The sequence below is a fragment of the Aspergillus pseudonomiae genome (assembly GCF_009193645.1).
Source record: "Aspergillus pseudonomiae strain CBS 119388 unplaced genomic scaffold BDV37scaffold_44, whole genome shotgun sequence".
NCBI lineage: Eukaryota > Fungi > Ascomycota > Eurotiomycetes > Eurotiales > Aspergillaceae > Aspergillus > Aspergillus pseudonomiae.
The window spans coordinates 210,994-234,291 of NW_022476036.1; the positions used below are offsets into that span (position 1 = coordinate 210,994).

The 23,298-nt window shown below is 47.6% G+C and overlaps 5 protein-coding genes across 5 annotated transcripts; 2 read left to right on the plus strand and 3 right to left on the minus strand.

Moving 5' to 3' along the window:
* Window positions 1-3,016: 3,016 nt before the first annotated feature.
* Window positions 3,017-4,915, minus strand: BDV37DRAFT_251410 (anticodon-binding domain-containing protein). Its single transcript, XM_032082299.1, has 3 exons — window positions 4,298-4,915; window positions 3,669-4,161; window positions 3,017-3,604 (listed from the first exon to the last, which is right to left on the minus strand). Exons 1-3 carry the CDS (start codon window positions 4,426-4,428, stop codon window positions 3,452-3,454), a joined length of 777 nt encoding a protein of 258 aa, XP_031940355.1. The 5' UTR covers window positions 4,429-4,915; the 3' UTR covers window positions 3,017-3,451.
* Window positions 4,916-4,926: 11 nt separating this feature from the next.
* On the minus strand, window positions 4,927-7,572 carry BDV37DRAFT_251418 (NADP(+)-dependent, decarboxylating phosphogluconate dehydrogenase). The gene is made up of 5 exons (XM_032082300.1): window positions 7,345-7,572; window positions 6,826-6,962; window positions 6,314-6,765; window positions 5,821-6,249; window positions 4,927-5,757 (listed from the first exon to the last, which is right to left on the minus strand). Exons 1-5 carry the CDS (start codon window positions 7,359-7,361, stop codon window positions 5,317-5,319), a joined length of 1,476 nt encoding a protein of 491 aa, XP_031940356.1. The 5' UTR covers window positions 7,362-7,572; the 3' UTR covers window positions 4,927-5,316.
* Window positions 7,573-8,436: 864 nt separating this feature from the next.
* On the plus strand, window positions 8,437-10,133 carry BDV37DRAFT_251419 (RNP domain protein). The gene has a single exon (XM_032082301.1). The coding sequence runs from the start codon at window positions 8,878-8,880 to the stop codon at window positions 10,024-10,026; it is 1,149 nt and encodes a 382-aa protein (XP_031940357.1). The 5' UTR covers window positions 8,437-8,877; the 3' UTR covers window positions 10,027-10,133.
* A 2,314-nt stretch (window positions 10,134-12,447) lies between these two features.
* On the plus strand, window positions 12,448-12,831 carry BDV37DRAFT_284193 (uncharacterized protein; the record flags this gene model as incomplete). Its single annotated transcript, XM_032087448.1, has 1 exon — window positions 12,448-12,831. One exon carries the CDS (start codon window positions 12,448-12,450, stop codon window positions 12,829-12,831), a length of 384 nt encoding a protein of 127 aa, XP_031940358.1.
* A 3,817-nt stretch (window positions 12,832-16,648) lies between these two features.
* Window positions 16,649-21,964, minus strand: BDV37DRAFT_294883 (putative ABC transporter; the record flags this gene model as incomplete). The annotated part of the gene is made up of 16 exons (XM_032089734.1): window positions 16,649-16,783; window positions 16,863-16,910; window positions 16,973-17,426; window positions 17,484-17,773; window positions 17,827-18,078; window positions 18,137-18,698; window positions 18,752-18,829; window positions 18,894-19,563; window positions 19,617-19,664; window positions 19,726-19,850; window positions 19,910-20,008; window positions 20,058-20,180; window positions 20,235-21,138; window positions 21,199-21,370; window positions 21,425-21,544; window positions 21,602-21,964. The coding sequence occupies 16 exons, from the start codon at window positions 21,962-21,964 to the stop codon at window positions 16,649-16,651; spliced, it is 4,443 nt and encodes a 1,480-aa protein (XP_031940359.1).
* Window positions 21,965-23,298: the final 1,334 nt, after the last annotated feature.

Below are 23,298 nucleotides of genomic sequence, written 5' to 3' on the forward strand. Positions count from 1 at the left end.
CCAGCAGCGCAGTAGCCTTTCAGACTCGGGGAAAAAAGAAAATGTATGTGTATGTATTGTAAGGAGCGTCAAATTTCATGGCAATTTCGGGGTTTGGGACAACAAAAGGGAAAGGAGTTGCAGTGGTTTGGACGTTTTGCAGGTCAGCAGTCGGTTTAGTTTTAGTTTTGGAAGAGAGCATCCAGTGACACTAGACCCGAACTAGCCCTGGGCTCCTGAATTTTTAATGAAAATTATCCTGTCGGCATTGTTGGTATGAAATGCTATGACTATGATGACTTCTTGACTTATCGCGCGGAATCCACTTTCTTTCCCTCCCGGTCTTAATCTTACAAGGACTCTCCACCGCCGCCACCGATTGATGCGAATACGACCGAGAGCGTCCGTCTTGAATTTGAGTCTGCACTAACACTTTAGCAACTCGAGTAGTAATCTACACCACAACCGGGGGTCATATTTTAGGGTACCAGGTACAAATCAAAGAAAATAGTATAAAATCAAAGCGGGGAGGGGGTCAACAAACTACTGGTAAACTATACAACAAACTTCCTACTAGACTGATTTTGATAGTGATCACACATCCTTCAGGGTCTTCTTTGGCATCGTGCCTCTTGGACCTCTCATCTCCCGGGAAATCTCGCCTGTGGGAGCGGGGGTTGCAGATATTTGGGTCGCTAATTTAATTTGGTTTTTTTTTTTGGTCCCTTTCCGGACGATCCGGGGTCGTCCATTTATTGTCAGCCGGTGCCTTGGGAGCGATGGTCCTCAGACTTGTTGATCCCACCATTGGTTGGGTCGGCGATTCAAAGTTCAACAGCAGGTCGAACTATTGGAGCGGGTGAATGAGATACACCATATTTGGTGTTGTTGCAAGTGACCTTCCCAATCCTCCAACACACGATTAGGCATCAGTTTTTGGCCTGAACTCCATCTTGTTGCACACCGACTTCTTGGCGGCGAAGGAACCGGCTCAGGTTTCTTAGTCGATTTGATCCCGTCCCGATTGGCAGTGGCTGTGATTCGTCGCTGGGACAAACCCACTGGGTTCCAGACAATGACATATGATCGGTACGATCTCCCATGCTTTGGACATATCTGACCCAAGAGTAGATGGCTGATGATGTTGTGATTCCATCACCATCTCGACAAGTACCGCCGCCAGCAAGGATAACTAACCATCATCATGTCATTGTACATGCATCCCACCCGCTGGTGTCATTCATAGTTTGCCATTGTCGCCCTTGCATTCGCCGACAGGAAGTATGATGTATTCTATCGCAACGCTGGTCATCAATTGACCTTCATCTTCAATCTCTGTGTGGTTTCATTTCCTGGTCGAAACCATCCGTGGTAGAATATGCATAGCTGTGTCCCCAGTGAGCAAGGAATGTACGTACCTTGGATGACATGTGCTAACCAGTCTTTGACTTTGATGCCGTTCCCCGGTTCGCTTGCCTGATAGACAAAGAAACTCGGCGCACGTCCAGATGGCAAGCTTAAGCAAGCAGCGGTGCTTACCTCATTCGACCTGTCAAATGACGACAATGGTTTTGTTGAGCTTCAGGCCGTCTCCAGGAGAACCTCTCGGCAGCCGATATGCCGGGGGGAAAAATATTAAAACAAAATAAATTGTATTCAAAATGGATCGTGAGGTTAATAAACCTGTGGTCAGTGGCTTCTGCAGCATCCTGTCAAGATCAAGCAGGGTATGGGCAATAGCCTTTCCATCCGCTTTCTTCTCGGCTCCAATCCTGGCAACTATAGCTAGGCTCGGCGGCAAAGTAACTGAATATTATCTGCAAGCAACTCATGATGAGGGAGAAACTAGCAATTATCAATGAGCCGGGCAGACCAAAATATCTAGGCGGAAGAGCCACATCGGTGCATCCCGGGGCTTTTATAAGACATACCCCTTGAAAGTCTCCAGTACACTCTCAGAAGGTTAAGTAAGTACAATATGTGTCCCACGGTCAACGCCGGGGAATTAATAAAGTAAACGCACATGTCAAATCTACAAAACCAACACTGAACTACCACCTGCTCTTCGGAAGAACATGAGTAGCAGTCAACACTGGAACTGCGAACATCTTGTTCGGCGGCTACTTTCTTCCACCTTCGATCCGGTAGTAGTCGACCGTAGAGTTGCTTCTTAAGACCAAGCCCCCACGAACCATAACAGTGTGTTCCCCGTGAACCTCAAGGCCAAGCAAAATCCAAGTAAACCCCCTGACACCTACTAAACTCTCCATAAAGCCCAGTCCTTGAAAACTATCAAGGAAATCCCTGCACAAAGGACGAACCAATATCCCAAGCCCCAGGTACTATCATACCGAGCCCAGAAGCAAACGACACGTTGATACCTTAACCAATGACTATACCTCATTCCTGGGTCCATACCCTAATACTTACACAAACAAAAAGCCAACATTTAACAATCACTACAAACCACCTGCACAACAACCATCAACCCAGAGCTGGCTAACCGAGGAGTAAAAAACCACGCGAACTAATGGAATCCCCCCATAACCTTCCCTCCTCGAAAAAAAAAAACCCAAAATAGCACCCCACCCGGATTAGGGTCCCCCCCCCCCCCCCAATTCCTGTCCTACCCACGGTACTAGTAGTAGGTCCATCCGGCCAGAAACCCATCCACTTAATGCTGAGCATGGTTTTCCATGGACAGACAAACGGGTAACACGCCGTCGGCACTCAGGCTCCATGCATGCATTAGCGCGGGTTTAGTGTCTTCGTAGGGTGAGTGGGAAGGAACAGCTGCAGGGGTGCGAAGATCATGGTGATCGTGGGGCGACTATGTATCAGTTTAATGGAGTCGGGATATTGTAGTCCTTCTATGTTGGCATTCTTTGGAGAGGTTTGGGTGATTGTTTACTGGGGGATATGCTTTTTATGCTTTTTAATGCTTTTTTTGTTCTCTATGTTTTCCTGTGGTTAGATGTAGTTGGATTGACCGATGCCTTTCGTAGTCCTTGGTTGAGGAAAATAATAAATAAATAAATAAAGACAAAGTCGGTCATCTCATTCATGAAGAGCTGTTTCTAAGAGTAAATCTAATGGATAAGCCAAACCATATGTTAAGGCTCCAATCCAACATCATCTCATCGCATCCGATGCAAGACAGTCCCCGGCTACAGATATACAGGACACATACACGAGGCAGCCTTGTATCCCAGCACCGGCAACCCCCCGCATATTCTCTCAGTTAGATAGTAAAATATTCCCTGCTTCGTTTATATCACGTGTACCTCCCTCGCGGTTTCTTCAAATAGTAGCTGCACAGCCTTTTAGTATGCTTCACATGGAGGGGTGTGTATGCATTCCCTCTGCCGCGATAGTCCCCTTTCCCGGTGTGGCGCTCGTGGGTAGTTTCATCCCTCGCGACTTATATGGAAAGGAGTCCTTTCATTTTGGCAGTTAATCGGAAGCGTTATATTCAACCACCCTTCCTTGGTCCAGCAGCTCCGGGCCCTGGAGACGGGTTCGGGTTGGTAGATGCCTTTGCGGAAACCGACCGCGAGAAAGCATTGGCTGTACCAATTGTCGCACTGGCGTTACGCAGCTCGATTTTCTTACGTTCCATTTCAAGCTATTTGTAATTAGCGCTTTATTCGTAAGACATTCAGTGAAAGGAGGAAAAGAGTGTCACATACCACTTTACGCACTCTGGCTAGGGCAGCTGTGTCACCCGCCACTAATGGCTGACAGTCGTCTACACGGTACGGCGCAGCGATTGACACTGCGTCGGCCACAATTATGCTTGTCCCATCCCATCTGGTGGGCATAGTGCGGCTAAATGCATCAAACAGATCCTGGGCTTCGCGGGTAACTCCCTTGCCACGCTTGGCCTCACCCTCTTGCAGTTTACCGACTGCATTAGCCTCTCGGGTCTTCAGAGCCCGAATGTCGAGCGCATGCACAGGAGGCACTGCATCAGCGAAAGAAGGCACTTCCACGCTGTTGGATGATGGAGCGAGGGAGAGAAGTTGGAAGGACTGTATACGCGAGATTGGGATGATATGATAATCGCCTGCGGTCTGCTTGGTGTCGGCGGCAGTGTTGATAGCAACAAGGTTCGTGATCGGGCATGCCGTAAACAGAGTTCCCTCAATTGTCGTAGAGACCGGGGCGGTAGTGATGCGAACGCTGTTGCGATAATAATAGAGTTAGCACCAACAAACTATAGATTTCTGTCTTGTACGAGGGGTTTCTGTTCAGAGGGTATCATGTCCTTTAAAAGGCCATCACAGCAGACAGAAGTTTAAAAGAAGTAGCTGCTTACCGTGCACCAATTGCACCGCTCAAGGCGACCTCCAAAGGAACCATAGCTCCGGCCATTCCCTGACTCGTGGCACCAGAAGCTCCTTGCGACGACGCTCTAACTCCAGAACCGTGACGCTTTTTCTCTGCCATAAGCCACCCTCGTAGACTAAGCAATTTTCAAGCTTTGTCACTTGGGATGAAACGGAGAGCCGGATTTCGATTATGGAACAGTGCAGCTGAACTGCTTCTCAGGAGACAGCAAAAGCGCCTTGCACAATCAACCCAGCAGGGACAATACGCTACACCAGGCGATTTCTGCAGTGGTAGAAGCGCCAATTTCCCGGCCGCGGGGTTATAAGTTACTGTCGATTTGCAGTAACAACAGGAGCTGGTGCCCCAATTAAACAAGGTGGGACGTAGCCGGAAGCTGGGGACCTGATAAAAAGAGCGACGGAAACAACACGGAAAGAGAAAAGAAGCTCGTCGACAAGGATATGGCCAAGCAGACGAGGATGCTTTCTCAGACTACTGGCGCGTAGTCAAAGAGAGGTGTGGTAGTGCTCCGTCAAAGGATGCCAGCTAACCCACTAACGATCAGTTGGGTGAGGTCGACGTTCAGGTGCACGACCAATCAATCCCCATTCGGCTTAGTTCGGGCGGAGACAATAATACCGTGACGACGGATACCCTCATCAGTCCTGACTCCTGAGACTCTCGGAACATAACTGACCAGCTACAAGCCATGTCTTGATTTCTACAAGCCAATATACTTTTATTTTTCTTCATCTAACATGGTCTGATATCACGCTATCCATCATGAACAACATCAAAACATATTCATTCAATACGTTTCCATCACTAAAATAGCAGACTAAACGATTTAAATACAGGGTGATGAACCGATTTCTTTTTAATTTATCATAATCATTCTATGTGCTGCGAGTGCCCGACTAGCCCTCACAATTTTGCCTTATCCTATTACCACCTCGGTCCAGGGTAAAGTTTCACGTCCAGCGCAGTGTCGTATCCTCGTTTAATTTAAGCAATGTAGGTAGAGGCGGACACGTTACCACCACGTCCAGTCCAGTTAACGTGGATGTCCTTGCCCTCAGGGTACTTCTCGTTGGCTTGCTCGGGCTTGACGCGGAAGGTGTGGGCACCGAAGTAGTCACGCTGAGCCTGCAGCAGGTTGGCGGGGAGGTCCCGAGTACGGTATCCGTCGTAGAAGCTGAGAGCAGTGCTGAAAGCGGGAGTAGGGATACCCCAGAGAGCACCCTTGCTGACAACGTTTCTCCAGCCGCTCTGGGCCTTAGTGATGGCAGCCTTGAAGAAGTCATCGAAGAGGAGGTTCTCAAGGTCGGGGTTCTGGCGGTATGCGTTGGTAATGTCCTTCAGGAAGACAGAGCGGATGATGCAGCCACCACGCCACATAAGGGCGATGGAAGGCTTGTTAAGCTTCCAGCCGTACTCCTTGGCAGCCTGGATTTCTAATAAGTAACTGCGAAAACTAATGTGACGTGGGCCAGGCTAAAGTGGACTTACCTCCTGCATGAGCATGAAACCCTGGGCATAGGAGATGATCTTAGAAGCGTAAAGGGCCTGCTCCAGATCATCGATGAAAGCCTGCTTGTCACCGGTGAATTCAGGAGTGGGGCCTGGGAGGAGGCTGCTAGCGCGGACACGCTCGTCCTTGAGGGCACTGAGGCAACGAGAGAAGACGGCCTCGCCGATCAGGGTGACAGGCATACCAAGGTCAAGAGCGTTGATGGCGGTCCACTTGCCGGTTCCCTTCTGGCCGGCCTTGTCAAGGATCTTCTCAACGAGGGGAGTGCCATCGTCGTCGTTGAAGCGAAGAACATCGCGGGTGATTTCGATCAGGAAGGAGTCCAAGACACCCTTGTTCCACTTGTCGAAGACTTCGGCGATTTCGTTGACGGGCATGCCAACACCACGCTTGAGAATATCATAGGCCTAAACACAGTGTACGTTAGATACTGTGTGTTATCAGAGTAGTTCATGCTAAAGAATGACGTACCTCACAGATCAGCTGCATGTCACCATACTCGATACCATTGTGGACCATCTTGACGTAGTGGCCGGCACCCTCGTCACCGACCCAGTCGCAGCAAGCCTCGCCGTCGCTCTTGGCGGCAATGCTCTGGAAGATATCCTTAATGTAAGGCCAGGCCTCCTCGTTACCACCGGGCATGAGAGAGGGGCCGTAACGAGCACCTTCCTCACCACCAGAGACACCGCTGCCGACGAAGCGGATACCCTTCTCGGCAAGGTACGTGGTACGGCGGTTGCTGTCGGGGAAGTGGGAGTTACCACCATCAATGATGATATCGCCCTCCTCAAGGTGGGGCAGGAGAGACTCAATGAACTGGTCGACAGGCTTTCCAGCCATAACCAGGAGCATGATACGACGGGGACGCTTCAGCTTAGCGCAGAACTCCTCAATGGAGTGAGCACCGACAATCGACTTTCCTGATGAGTGGTCAGCTTGGCTAATCCTTCCACAACTGATCAGTCGGTTTGGGATCTCACCCTTGGCCTCGTTTTCAAGGAAGCGGTCAACCTTGGAGGTTGTGCGGTTGTAAGCGCAGACAGTGAAACCGTGATCGGCGACGTTCATGATCAGGTTCTGGCCCATGACGGCCAAACCGATCAGACCGAAGTCAGCACTAGGAAGAGGGCGCGCCGGTGCGCCGACATTGATGCCGGCCAAGCGGGCGCTGAAGTCAGTGGGTAAATTCTTCTGTCAATAAATGGGCGAAAACAGAGCAGATATGGGGACAATCATAGAACAGGTAACACAGAAGGGAGGTGTATGAGGCTAGTTGCATTCCCATATCAAGCTATGACATTGGGAGAGAATCAGAGAACTTGATCCAATCGATTGTCGCAGAGCTACCAATCGTTTAGGACTATGGTCCATAACTCTCAAGTTTCCACGCCAAAAGCGTGAGAATCATTGTCAAGAGGGCGACGCCCACCATTAACGAGGACGATATCGGAAATGTAGCACGGAGGGGCGGCCATTCTGACCTCAAGGGTACTACTCACACTGCCTTATCAGCCATTATGAGAGTGGGGAGGACTTTTCCTGAGGGGGTATTAAGGAAGTAGTATGTATAGCAGTATCAATATGACTGCCCCAAAGAAGGTAGATGGAAGGATGAAGATATAGGTAAGAGAAAGAGGAAAGGAAGAAAGGAGAGAGAAGAGACGGAAGAAAAGGGAGAAGCAGTTCGAAGATGTCAGACCCGAAAAGGCTTACGGAGCAACTCTTCCGTCATTCGGTGGGACAGAAGAGGGCGAAAGGCGGGGCAGTAAAAGACCATGAGGAGCAGAGTCGTCCGGTCCGGTGAAATAGTTGGTACTTAGTATACATGGGAATCCCACGGAATGCGATAATTGATTTAAGTAAATATATTAGCTTTAGAACGATCATTTTAACTTGTCTACAATGCCCATTCTGTGTCAATTGTTTTACCTCCAGATATTACCTTCAAAGCAAAAATAATCTACAGCTAGTGGCACATACATGACTTTTATTTTTTTTAAAGTACAGTAGCTTGCTTCGGAGATGACGGAGCATTGCAGCTGTACCGATGGCGGGGCACATGGAGGGGCAGAAGCGTTGCTGCAGTGAAGGAAAAGCAACAAAAACCGCCGCAGCGAAAGTCCAGAGTCACTCCCCCCCCCCCCCCCCCCCCCCCCCCCCAAAAAAAAAGAAAAGAAAATCAGGTACCTTCGGTGAAGCAGATTCGGGCACGGATCAAATCATGTCCGACCCTTCAACACCAACGACTTCACCTTGTCCCCTCCGGAATTTTGTCTCTTCGGGCTTATCTGTCGGCAATCAATGTGTACCCCCGTAGATAATCACTCCCATTAGCCGTGGGATAATTTAAAGAGCTTACGGGATGATTACCTATCCCACTCTTAGGACCACCTGATCACATTAATGGTCGGCTATTGCCTGGCCGAAAGAGGAATAGGGTGGGGGTGCAAATCCGTTGGGGCTGATGAGACAATGACGCTGACATGAAGAAAATGCTGATCAAGCCCCTGTGGCTGCACCATCTGTGGCTGAGGAACATCATTTCTCCGTAGATAACTCTATCTCTACGGCAAGCCGGGCGGACCACTTGGGTCTTTTTTTCCAACGCCTGAAGCAACCTTAGCCGCCTTCGTCGTTCGCATCTTGATTAACATCTGGATGGTCAACGTCATTTTTCGAATTTCACATTTGAACAATCCCGATCCTTAATATCAATAACCACACATTTTGCTTTCTATTCTTAAGTCACTTATTCACTGACCCTTCGGCGCAACTTCATACCTCGAAGGGATATCCAGTACTGAGAACAAGTCAACCATCCCGTGAGATTGCAATACCGCTCAATATAACTCAGACACCATACAACCTCCTTCGGGACACCGATCTTCCGTCTACATTAGAACTCAGAACCCTTTTCAGGCGTGACGTCTGGCGTGAGACTGCTACGTCAGTCAAGCCCTGAAGGTACGTGTCTGGCTAATTTGCATACGGCGCATCACATCCATCGTCTCTATTCGAACTCTCCATTCATCATGTCCTTTCCGCCACCTCCAGGTCTGAAGCAAACACCGTCTTCGCTGCCACCGCGGCCACCAAACACAGCATCTCCTTCCCCTGCATCGTTTCAGCCCGCATACTCGGCTGCGCCATCGTATTCGTCCGCAGGGACCAGCAATGGATATGGCGGCAGCGGGCCTCGGACAGGCTACAATGCTTTCACAGCATTCGCGCCGCGCTCCGTAGCTTCTAGTCAACCCTACCGTACCAGCAGCCCCGTCGTATCCGCTCCGCCAGCCACCTCAGCCGGATACTCGACTCCCACTACGGCAGGCTACGGTAGCTACTATTCCCAACCACAACAAACCTACCAAAGCGGAGCCTCATACTATGGCTCTGCCCAGTATAATGAAAACACATATGGTCCGTCCGTGCCTCGGATTCAGAATCCCTTTCCCGCTGCGGGAGCTGACCAAGCAAACAATTATGGTATGCACGGGAGGAACTATGGGCGCAATGAGTCTGGTTTAGATCCGGAGACAGAAGCACAGATCGCACAATGGCAAAGTGCCTATGCGAACAGAGACGAAGCACAGGCGACGAGCAAGGTTCCTGGCCGCCGAGATGGATACGCGGTATCCGGCACCGGCTCCGGTGTCAATACACCCTCCGGCACCGCTACGGCAGCCACCACCCCGGCGCCCGTTGTAGGCCAAGCCGAGCCGCAGAAGACCGTTGCCCGGGCTGGTGGTGGCCAGACCTGGACCGACTCGACTCTTCTAGAATGGGACCCCGCACATTTCCGTCTTTTCGTAGGAAACCTTGCCGGCGAAGTCACGGACGACTCACTGTTGAAGGCGTTTGTGAAATACACTTCCGTCCAGAAAGCGCGTGTCATCCGCGACAAGCGCACTCAGAAGAGCAAAGGATATGGTTTCGTCAGTTTCAGCGATGGAGATGACTATTTCAAAGCCGCGAGGGAAATGCAAGGGAAGTATATTGGATCCCACCCTGTCCTGCTCCGTCGCGCCACTACTGAGGTCCGTCCGGTGGCTAACTCAAAGAACGGGAAGAAGCACGGCGGTGGGGGTGGCTCGGCAGGCGGCCACGGCGGAGGCAAGGTCAAGCAAGATGGAATCAGAAAGCCTGGAAAGACCAAGGGCGGGCTGAAAATCATCGGATAGTTAGACTGTATATGTATGCTGAGCGTTGCTAAAATAAAATATAATGATACACATTTGAGTTCTTTATATCTACGACAACTCCTGAAAATCGACACCTAGCATCAAATTTATATCATTATCTCATCAAAGGAAATAGATCTGCCTCAAAATCTAATCAAAATATGATACAATCCCATCAATCCACATGAAAAACATATACACATCATAACATCATCTCAACGTATCCCAAAACCAATATATAACCACATAGCAAGAACAATATGAATGAACACCATATACTTTTCCAACAAAGTCCATAACAACAATTTGAAAGCAAAAAAAAAACAATACCCAAAATCCACATAAACTCATATCAAACCATAAAGACGTCAACATCAAGATAACCATAAACATAATCAGCATGAAAAGTTCCTCGCATGGCAGTCGTAGATCCCATAACCAAGCCCCGAGATTCACAGGTCGTATGTGTAGCGTAAAGTAGAAAGTCGACTCGGCAGGATCCGAGATAATTAAGGGTAAGATTCCGGTTGGAATGTTTTGTTGTGTTCGGGTGCCAGCCAGTGCCCGAGTCGGGTCGTCCCGAGGTATTTAGGAATGGATAGATAGTTGCGCGCCATCGTGCGCCCGTAAGATAAGGTTGAGTAAATTCACTATTCGGGAGATTTTGTCGCAGAATTATCCCCCTTCTTCTGCGCTTTCTTCGTCGACAGCTCGCTTCTTCGAGAAGAATGAGATGTGGTTTTGCATGGCGTAGATTCCGAAGCCGGCGACGGCGAGGATGAGGAAAAGGATGATGATGATGAGGGCGATGGCGATGTTCTTTTTCATTTTGGTGGGCGAGAGATATATATATATGCAATTCTTTGCCTCGCAGATTAGGAGTAGAATGAGGCTCGCCGGAATTTAAGATCGAAGGGGTAAAGAAGGACAGATGAAGATCGGATAAATAGACCGATGGTAAACAATCAAGCTATTCAATAGGGTTATCGATAAATGTTGATTATCTCGAAATCCCCAGACACATTCCAAGGGATATCGGAGCAAGAAAGGAATGGAATGTATGGGACCCTGCAGTATAAGAGAAAAAATGAGGTAGCACGACGTGGCCCAGCCATGTTGATTTCAGTCTTTTGGTGGTGGCTGGACGGATTGGAGATTAGTAGCTTCGTATCTTGGATGGATCTCTCATTAGTTGGCGGAACTTAGAGGATGTGGGTCGACAGGCACGTGTTGATTGGGTATCTGATACATAAGCTGTCGGGCTAATCCTTAGGGGGTCCAGGTACCAGGCACTTGCTTGGTCCCAGCCTCCGGATTTTTGCCCTAACGCGGGATGAGGACTTGGTTAGGCTTCCTGAGGTAGCCCGCCTGTTTACTCTTTTTATGGTCATTGCATCTAGAGTTAGTAGCTCGCACAGGAGTATCCGTATCGGGGACTTAATTATTTTGACAGGTCAGTGGAGAAAAAAATTAAATAATATAATATAAAAGAAAATAAAATAAATAAACATGGTAGAGCATGTTAAGAAACGGGGAGATAGACCTTGTCTGGAGATATCCGTCCGTTATATATAGAAAGCGAGAGATCAGCCATTATCCACGAAGGATGGAAATGGGATACGATCTGGAGTTCGTTCGGGATCTCAAGGACCCACCAATTTAGGGACAGGATTTTAGTGTACGTACTACGGTGCTGGATACTCGACTCGCAGCGCTGAGCTGTGTCGTTAGACCGCTGCACATGGAAAGGTTTCAAATCACTCTAGATGCACTATCTCTATGCCAAAAACAAGGTGGATTGTTTGTGACGCTTCAAACCCTGAGACGACAATGCTGATGTTATCTTTCATCCGCGCAGCTGCCCAGACTCCATCGTCGCTTTTGTCCTTGAAACGTTTGTATAGGGCATTTTGTATAGGCCCTTCTATGACATACTCCAGATTAGATTCCAGGATGATGGCACATTGTATAGACCCTGATGCTTTCTTAAACATGACGACGCACTGCAATCCCTCATACAGAAATTCCAGTGCCGTTTCAAACAGAAACAAAACAAACTGTAGGCAGACTTCCAAGGACGAGGACATAAACTGAGCACGGGGTGACGTGAAGTGTGCTCATCGGAAGCAGTATGGATGCTTGTACTGCTTTCCGAGGCCTGTTTAATATAGCACGTGAGACAGCTGAGACTTCTTGATTGAAAGAAAGAACTCATAAATTGAGACTTATCATGTGCAGGGAGTTTCCACGTCTCCCTTGGGTCGTTTCAGGGTACTTGACAATCACACGACAGCCTTGTCATTGCTTTTCCATATAACAAGTTAACGTAGCGCATGTTATGATTCAAACCTGACCATCTCCATGTTACCCTACAATAATTCTTAAGATATCAAGACCCAGTCTTCTAAACTAAAAGAAGACATGACTTGCCCAGCCCCGCCCGTCACCAGTCGCTATGGGCCCGACCCCAATAGCCACCCTGACCAAAAAGAATTATCCAATATTATCAGTAACCTAGACTCCGGCTCTGACGGCAACGCTCCCTTTGTTATTGGTACCGACGGTGTTCTCCGAACTCTGACACCAGACTGCGACGTGATAGACGCTATTGGTCTTCCACCCCGATTAATCAAAGCTTTTCTCGATCGAACCACATTTGACCAGGGGATAGAAGATATGTTTCGCGGAGCGGATGGAACGAAAGTATCCCAGGGACAATGGTGGAAGCCAGATCCATCGTTGTTACCGCCGCCGATGACGGCCGAGGAAAAAGCACAGGCCGAAAAGGATTATGAGGGAGAATAAGGAAATAATTCAGGAGAATATTAGGAAAATGGAAAGTGGTGAGCTGAAACCATGCGGGGTTATTATTCGGTCGGATTATGATATCAGTCCTAGGTAGAGAGGGGTTTCTACCTATGTTTGTCGCAATGATTCGTGATATTTCCAAGGCATCTCTTCCCTCTGTATTAGTCGATTGCAAAGATAGCTCAATTCAGTTGAACAGGTAACGCATCTTGTTAGGCCGTGAAATTACCTACCCTAGCTTTAGTCGTGGAGAACGAGATCTTTGGACAGCCACACTTTCCGGATTTGTGGAAATGTGTGTGTACAATACAATTAGCAAACCATTGTTACTCTGCTCAGGCCTCCACCAATCGTGATTGGTGGTTTGTATTTCATGTTTTGTTAGCGTGCTTACTGCTCTTCAAGGTCCTGTCTTCGTGGATCATGACGGTGTGGTTTGCTGTGGAGGATCGCCCGTGGTACTTACTGTCTTTCTAGCGTACTAGACATTCTAATATGGGAGTTTTACTTGATGCAGCAGGTATCGACCCATGCGTACTCTAGATTGTCCGCAAGCGCTTGTTCACAATATTTCTGGATTTTCTGGCATCCTCGCTTGTAGCGTGCTTCTAACGAGTGGATCTCTTGGAAGGATACTTCTTCCGACGACCATGTGTGCGATAGAATCGCATATGGAGGGATATAATGTACGGATTCGGTCAATTGCAGTGTGCGGGCATTCAACAGTCTCATATTTGAATAGTAGTATGGGCCTTTCTCATTCATCCAGCCATTGTGGAACTGTGGAAGGGTAGGGAATCCGCCGTGCGGTAGATGGTGGGCGTTTGTTAGGTTGCCAGCTCACAATGAAGGGTCGAGGCGAAGCTACATAAATGCAGCCTTATGACAACACCTTCCAGTCAGCGCGGATCTCGTGTTTTATGTGGACCTGTAATATTGGCTACTGGTTTCAACTTTTTGAAGTAGCCCAGTATAAGGCATGACCAAGCCCGAGTATAAAATCATTTCGCTGTCTCGCATACAGGATACTGTCTAGTATAGGGCCAAACCCCCAAGACCTCCTCAAACCTCGCCTCCAACCACACAGCCTACCATAGAAATCCCCAAGCTCTCCAGCCTTGATGCGCCGGTGTTACAAAAGCTGAAAGGCGAATGCTGCCCATACCAACGTAGCGAATCATACCTTGCAAGAACAACAACAACAACAGGCTCTTTTCTCCGGCCGAGGATAAAACCATGGCAGTCTTGTGTTGGCCTGCAAAATCCAACAGCCGCTATACCAATAATCTGCCTTTCTCTTGTACGCTCTACCCTCCAAGAGCGATCTATTCCGTTGAGTTAAATCATTAAGTGGGAACATTGCGTCTTGCTCGAATTGCGAGTGGATATCGGTTTTTGATATAGTTATCTCATGCTTTTGGAATGTGAGTTGCATATGTCTTGTCCATCGAATATCTGCAGGATCAAGACCCGGACCTAATGCAACCCATTTGGTTATAATAAGGGCGACACCTTCAGTACCACAGTTAGTAGTATCAATTTGATACTCCGATCCGCAGGAAACACAGTAATATGTTTCCAACCTAGATCGCCGTCCGGTTCCAGAGTTGATATTGGTATCCCAAACAGCACGGACAAATCTGGGCAATATAGTCCTCCTGCATAGAAATATGCAAGCAGATGAATATACGCTTTAGAGCTGCGGAAGGAAATTCTTTTGCTAATATCCAAGTTTGGATACGAAGACAAAGACTCGACGCTCGAATAATCTGCGCGTCGACTGATAGTAATAGAGTAAGGGATTTCCGTAATAGCTGGATCTCAACATAAGCCAACGAGTCTGTTGATATACCGTGTGCAGGGCTGCAATGATGTCGTTTCATTGCTAGTTGCAGGTGGATATATTGAAATCGATACAATGAACTCTATTGTATACAAAATGGATACCACCAAACAGGAGAAAGACCTGTATGCTTGGCTAACCATCTTCTAGGCCACCACGCTGGACCGGGAGGTTGAATATTTTCCCGGCAATGTAACACTGAACATATATGACAATAAATATAATTCGGTAGATCTCGGCTCAGTCTTGTTAGAAAAACAGGTCGGAATTCTTTCTCTAATCGAAGCCGAGAACCGTTTCCTAGAATATATAGTAGTCGGTGATTACAGAGGGCCAGACACGCTCTGTCGTATGGGAGAAGAAGGTCAGCAATAAGGTATACCAGCTCTGTTGGTATATGGTCAAGATTTGGGCCCCTGTAGCTTAATATCTCTATAGGCTGAGGACGCCAGTAGGATGACAACCAAGTAAGAAGATCTTTGCCGATAACCATCGTGTTAGAATCCGTGCAACTGCAAGACTAGAGAACGTGGAAAAGAGAAAGGAAAACAGAATAAGATGTGAGATGGGTATGGAAGTCATCCAGCACTTTACGTCATTGTCATTCCTACCATGGATCTTGGGGGCAAGCACGCATAAGGATGACCTTTGCTAGAAAAGCCCCAGGCCCCTTATTTCACATTCTCAGGATATACGCTTTATACTCTTATGCAACAGACCAGCAGCATGTGCTCATCCTCAGAGTATGAGCACTCACAGTCAAAGAATCAAAGATTCAGAGATACTTTTCCTCCACCATGTTAAATCTAGACGTAGTCTGCGCCCCAGATGCCTTCTTTTCAGTTTTATCTCTTATATCTATTGGTTGTTCGACCCTATCTACTGTTCTGTATGACGGAGAGCCCCTCTAGAGCTGCCTTCCGTTTTGGAAACCAATGTGAGGGCAAGAGGCGTGCAACCTGTACTCAAGAAAAGGAAGGAAGGAACGAGTGTGTTATTTCTACAGTCATTTTGCATGATGTTCTCTCTTCTCTTTATCCTCGGCTATCTTTGTCTTTTTTCTTCTTGAAACCAGACACAATAATGACCGGAGCGGATATCAATCAATGCTATTTTAGGCACCGTCGGTACGTGGGTATCGGCCTTATGGCCCCTACTCGCGTACCTCTGGAGAACAGGAATTCAATTCACTGGGTGGGCCTCTGCATCTGCAGACCCAGCTTCTCAAAACGACCATTCTTACCAATTTACCAAGAACGAGGTCATAGCTCTCGTCCGTCGGATTGATAGGTTGGTAGAAGTACTCGAGAGACAAAACATCAACAGAGGCAACCCATTGATCGAGGGTGGACACACTCGCTCTGGCTCACCAGCCAGTTCAGTGCACTATTCCATCTTTCAGAGCAGGTCCTCTTAACATCCACCAAGTTTAGTGGTAACACTGAACCTTGGTGGCCCTGTGGTATTCATGGTCCCGCGCTACCACAGTGGCACCAGCGACAAGCTCGCACTTCTACGTAGTGCTGGTGACTAGTAGTCCTTTTGGGCGAAGCTAAGACGAGCTTATCTCTTGACCGGGTGAACTTAGATTCGTGGCTGAGGCTAGGCCTAGGTCTAGTAAGAAGAGATAGGTGAGAGAATAGGATTCCTGTAACAGGGCGGATGTTGGGCTTTCAGCTGTTTTATAGTCAGGGATCTGAGATTAAGAAGAGTATTGTTTCTGGGAGATTGGGGAAGGATATTTTGGAGGATGAAGATGTGGATGGTTTTGTACCTAGACAGGCCAGATGGTTGTCATGACACATATATACTGTAGTGGCAGAAGGATATAAGGATTATAACAGGAATTTCACTTACATCAGTCGAACAATGCACCGGTAGTTTGCGCTTATGAATATCCGTGCTCTTTATTCACCTCATTATATTCAGACTTGCGTATACTAAATAGAAAGAAAAGAGATTTGAGTCATTCTACACCTCTCTGTCCCCCCCTTTGGCTTTCCTTGTACTAAACCACTTTTTGATATCCCTTATACCATGCAGATAGAGCCACGAGAAAGCATAAACGGCAGCAAAGTTAAACATGACAAATGCCCAAAAGATGCCCTGTGATAAGCAGAAGCGTCAGCTTCACTGGGAGCTATGGAGAAGGAATAAGTGGAAGTAGAGAAAATCCTCGACTTACATAGGCTCTCCACTTATGAGAGTAATATACATTGAAGTTTTTGGTGGCCTTGTAGATAACTCAGTATATGTGGCATGTCAAAGAGCTCGAGAGCAAGGTACAGGACTTACAAAAGTATCTCCATCCGAATACGGGCAGTAGGAGCAACGGCCATTCCCCGCATCCTGTACATAGCCTCCAGCTTGCTGCGCAAAGGAACCGGCATAGCTTTGGCAAGTCTCTCCTGGCGGCGGACTGAAATGTGACTCTTCTCTCGAGACGCATTGCAACGAGACATTATGCGTTACGACACCAAGGAGGCCTTCCAGGAGGTAGTGGAAAGGGGTGAGCCAGTACATCCAAGACCGCCAGAAGGGGATCAGAGCCATGTACGGGACAACGACTCCGCAGAAGGATACGACAAATATAAAGAAACAAGGGACGAGGAGGGAGGCGAAGAGTTCGTTGGGTGCCAGCGCGGCGATGAACTGGCCGAATCCCACATAGAACATCTCGAAGAGCATGAGAAACATCCAGACATAGCCTGAAGTGAATGAGTCCCGGGGGAACCAGACGCCCCAGTACCTGTTATCTAAATGAGCACCCGTATACTTTGGCTAGGAAACAGAGTGCTATACTTACCAGCAGTTGAAGTAGATGGTGCCGGCAACGATTGAGTACGGGAGTTCGGGGAGAATAGCACTAGTCACAAATGCAACCCATGAGTATACCTTGGAATTTGCCTCGCGGGATTCGTATAGATTCCGGAAATGGAGGAACCGTGGCTGCAGTTGCTGGATTAGTGGTGGCGCTATCGTGAGCGTCATAAATATAGAAAACAATCGAGATTGCATGTCAATATAGCTGTTTCCTAAATGCCAGAAAGTGAAAGTGTTGAATAAACCAGTAAATATGTGTAGAAGAAACTTCCCCTATGGAACTGGTTAGGAATCTGTAAGGGGGAAGAGTGTTGATGTCCACATACGAGAATGTATTCAGGAGATCTCCAGTAAGCAACAAAGGCACGTTTTGTCACTGCTAGTACCTGCACGCCGATAGGCATAGCATACTCGCGGCGGTCGTCATCATTGTCTTCTGCACTCTTATTGCGCCGTGATTGAATGATACTCTCAATTTCCTCTGTCAATTGCTTGTTCTCTGAGCTTCTGGCCCAGACTTCCGACCAATCTTGGCCTTTATACTCAGGATTCCCAGCACCGATAACCTCGAGCATGTACTGAATGTATGTTAGTTTGAAAGCAAGTTATTTCATAGCAAATTATTGGGTACAATACCTCTGCAGGATTTGCGTGGGGTGGGCACTTCTTGCCACCGTTCCGCTCGAAGTAACTGATGAGTTTGCTAGAATCGTGCCCTAGCTCGCCATTATAGACAACTTTGCCCCCACTTTGTAGCAGTACTAGGTCGTCAAAGTGCTCGAACAGCACAGCAGAAGGCTGGTGGATTGTACACAGAATTGCTTGACCAGCATCTGCAAGCCGTCGAAGGAAGCGCACAATATTGAAGGCGGCCAGAGAATCAAGACCAGAGGTCGGCTCGTCCAGAAAGAGCAATAACTGCGGTTTACTGGCCAGCTCAACGGCTATGGTCAGTCGCTTACGCTGTTCTTCACTCAATCCAATGCCCCCAGAGCCAATTGTAGCACCGGCAATTGATCGCATTTCTAGGAGGTCAAGTATCTTCTCGCAGTAGTCGTATTTCTCTTGAATGGGTACTTCTTTAGGCTGGCGAAGAAGTGCTGAGAACCGCAGGGATTCTCTCACAGTAGCTGTAGGCTCATGGATGTCCATCTGCTCAGCAAACCCAGTTGCTCTTTGGAAGCTCCTTGGGAGAGGCCTGAGAGAGAAAGCGAGTTAGAATAGAAGAGAAGCATTGTATATAGTACTAACCTCCCATCAACTAAGAATTCACCGCTAACGACACCGAAGTTTACTCGTTGTGCCAATGTGTTGAGTAGTGTAGTCTTCCTATAAACGTCGAATAGTCAGCGAAGTTTCTTCATACTGTCTTGATCATATAGATATAACTGACCCAGCCCCGGAAGCGCCCACTAGAGCCGTAAGGCGACCGGGTTTGACATATCCCTGCACATCTTGTAAAAGTTGTTTCTTTCCACCTTTGTACGGTATCGTGTAGTTCAAGTTTCTCCAAGTAAATATTGACGTGCTCCGAGCAATACCTGTGACCTTCTCTCCAGAGTCCTCTGACGTATATTCGTTCATGTTACCGTCAACGCCCTTCTCCTTATCCCCAGTTTCCACGTCCTCTGGGAGCTCTTTATTCTCGAGGGCTCGTTTCACTGTTTCTGGCTCCTCCCCCCTTTTGAATATAGTGGCAGAACTACCCCCTTTATTGGGCTTTTGAAGCTCCATCCCGAGCATGGTCAACGCAATGAATAGAGCTAACCATGCGATTATGATACCGAAATTGCGCCATAAATGTGACCTACTGTATGTAAATGCGCTCTTGATATAGTTGGAGCCTTGAACAATTAGCTGGTTGGTATTACTCCCTTGAATGGCACAGGTCTGGTGTCCAGCTGATGCATTCGGACCATCCGGTACAATGTTTGGTGGCTCGCATTGAATGTCCAGATTATAGAATTCGTTTGACATAACCCCTTCAAAAGCATATTGCACGGGATTAATCCAGATAAGCCATTTCAGCCAGGGATGCATTTTCCAAGGTGGAATAAGATAGCCTAAAGCAAAGTAGTTAGACAGTTGCTTAGAAGCGCGATCTTTCTAGACTTGCCTGTATAAACGATGAGTGCTTGGATAGCAACACCGGTAATACGCGTAGCTTTTACCATGGAATTAGCATTCTTCTTCGTCAATGTAAAGGAGAAGAATTCCAAGCATACCAATGTCAAGGGAACCGCATAATGCTCCAATAGTGCGAAAGAAGGAGTACATGGTCATCGTCAGGGTGAATATGAACAGGAAATTGATAAAGAACTGAGAAGCGGTTCTTGAAAGATTGGCCATGCTAGACAAACGGTTAGTGACCTAGCCATGCGAGTGGCCTTGAGTTACTCTTGGACGTACAAATATACAATAAGCTCAAACAGTGTAACTTGGACGAATATTATGGGAATATCAACGATCACCTGCGCCAGAGCGAAAGCAGAAGGTCGATAGAAAGAGCTGAGTCTGTCAGCAGTGTTCTAGAATCAAAAGTCATCTTTATACCTACAAGCTCTTGTGTTTTAGAATAACTGGCCGGGTATCGAAAAATGACGTTAGTTCGGCCATCGCAAGTAGAGCATTAAAGAGCAAAACATAAAACATAACACCCCCTCTGGTGAAAACGCCGGCACTGAACTAGAAATCAGCTGCATATATACCTCAAGCCAAACCGTGCCATACTGACCTTGTCTGGGGCAAATTATAGAACAAAGAGCCAGTTATGAGGGCTTGTCCGGTCAAAATCACCCATTTACCTATTAGAGTCGCCTTGTCGCCATACATGATGAGAAATTGACGATGCGTTAGAATAGCAACCTGGTGATAGAATGAAACAGTGTAGTTTTTCTTCGCCGATTCTTTTCTGGCAGCTTCGCGTTCCTCTTTCTGAGATTCTAGTTCTTCCTCGAAACTCTCATTGTCAACTAGAGTGGCCTTATAGATATCACTCTTGCGGTAGATTTTCCGAAACTCCTCTGCAGTCCGAGGGATTCGGTCTTCCCATCCCTGCTTGACCCGACGCCCTTTTGGGTCGGTGACTGATAATAAAAAGTCCGGTGTCGTCCACCTAGGGGCACACTCGAATCCCAGGCTCTCAAAATAGCGGCGGGCAGAGTCAGCACGGCCGTAGTAGACACATTTGCCTTCTTCTATGAACATCACCTTATCGAAAAGTTTGTACAGGGTTTCAGAGGCCTGGTAGAGAGCGACAAGTGTGGAGACGTTTGCCATATCAGTCAGGCTCCTCAAGCTTTGCACATACTCCAGCGCTGTACTTGCATCGAGTCCCTTCGTTGAATTATCCCAAGACTGGGTGGATGCCCGAGTCACCAGTGCCTCTGCAATAGAGACACGCTTCTTCTCGCCTCCAGAGATCCCACGTATTAACTCATTACCCACCTTTGTGTCAAGGGCATGCTCAATCCAGAATAGCTTAGCAATGGCAGATAAGAATGTCTCCTGATATTCTTTCCGAGATTCTCCAGGGAGGCGTGATTCCTTATCCGGGGTCCGAGTTTTCAAAGCGAATAACAAAGTGTCCCGTACTGTCAAGGTTGGGTAGTGAAGGTCATCCTCGGGATTGTAAAGCACTGGGAAGCTGAGCGGTCTGTTCATCCAGAGGTTCAAACGAGGGAAGAGTTATGGCATACCCTCAGAGCGGTACTTGTCCGCCATTGTTTGAGCATCAGTACCTCCATAGCGTACGTCACCTTCGACACTTTTATATCCCGATCTCTGATTCCCAATTACTTTCAAGAAAGTTGAGCACCCTGAGCCGGGCCGGCCAAGGACTAGTAGCATTTCCCCAGGCCGTACGCAACCCTGTCATGAGAGATGTGAGATTTCTGGAGCCTACCCACAGTACTAGTGACTTACTGTAAAATCATCTAAAAGGGTCCGCAACGGAGGCCTATTCCTGCCTCGAGTTAAAAGACTCTTGATCTTTCGAGGCAAAGCGAGGAGAACTTCGGAGTTCGTTGGTTGAATGGCAGCACCCTAGGTCATATAAGAGCTTTGCCCTTTCTTCAGCGCAGAGAGTGAGAGATTGCTTACGAGTCCAACCCCCTTCACAGTTAGATGCTTCCATACGACCCCAAGATGTCTCGTCTTTTCTTCGTCGGAGTTAGTCTTCCTCTCGTCACCAAACATTCGCGAAACAAGTCTCATGATCTGGGCCATAGCTTCAGTCCCCCCTTCCGTGTCTTCCTCAGATTCGCCGGTACGTCGCCGAGAGAGTACACGCATGATCTCATCTTCAGTGAGGCGTCTGTTCAACGATCCTGGCTGACTTGACTTTTCGGTCTCATTAGATTCTGCATTCTGTGCCAGGCTTGAATTTGAAGATATATTAGAGCTGGAGGCTGACACATCTGACACATCAGGGGCAATGTCTCGAGATAGGTGTCCTCCCTCCATCGTGACAGTGCTATTGATAGTATTGTTTGTGTCAAAAATAATGTGCTATCATTGAGGCTGCACTCGACATTCGTAACAAATGTGCTAAATATAAAGGACAGTGAAATGACAAATACTGTAAGGTTATCTTGATGATATATAACCGTGTACGGAACCATAAAAAATTATATGTTATACGAACTGAGATAGTACCAAATCCCACAAACCAAGGAAATCGAGACTAAATACGTCAGGATATTGCATGGAGAACAACTATTACGCATGGTGTATATCGGATGTGGAATAGAAACTTGTCTCGCCGGTTGTCTCTTTGTCCCCTTTTTTCTTTTTTTTTTTTCTATAGTGGACCTCGTATACAGAGTACTCCATGACAGGTGCGGATGTAATGGTATGTCCTTCCGATATGACAGAAGAACAATCGGACGTTCTGAAGCCCGAGGTTCCGAACCAGGGTTGGAGCTTCGAAGGGCAGTTCGATTGCGAGAGGTTCAAGGTTCTAATCCATGGTTGTCGATCACGATGAAGTCATTGTCCCTCGATGGCGAATGTTCCAAGGCCGCCGGCTCGGCCTTAGTCGGTGGCTTTCTTTTATTTCCGATTGCGATCGATAATGCGATCGAGAGAAAAAGCGTGATGTCGAATCTGGCCATGGCCTGATATGCACATTTAAATGGTTGAGTATACTGGCATAGTTTCTAACATCCCTGCTCAAGCGATTTTTAGATATGCAACTCCACTTGGGCAGCCATTGAGTTCCTTGTACATAGTCTGCCATGTGTTGGAGAATTATTGAATTCTATTCATTGTGGTTAGCATGATACACTAACAGGGCAATTCCGTGTTTAAATAAGACTCACAAGCACTTCTAAGGCATCCTGGATAGATGTTCCATAGATGTCCTAGATTCCAACGGTCAGAGCTCCAGATGGAACTTCGAATGCTAGGTAATGCCCCAGACAAGGGTGGCGGCGACTTGTTTATATTCTCGTCGCTATCAAGCACTGTCGATGACTGTATCATTCCAGTTGTATTTCATACTGAAAAGAATCCCGAGCCTCACTCGGTATAATGGCAGATAACTCTCAATGGTCGAAGCATGGTACGCGATTTATAATACGACGGCACATGTAAGGTAGTGAAGACGCCACGATAGCAAAGCTTCCCAAAAGCCTCCATAAATGAAATATCTGGGGTGTCTGAGGAAGCTCAAGGCACAAGTTTGGACACCCAATGGTGAATCTGGCGGGCTCTTAGATATGCGGGATGGTCATGATTTTGAAAAGTACAAGCCAGTCTATCTTACGCCCTCAGTTCCGAATGCCCCTGCGAAGTAA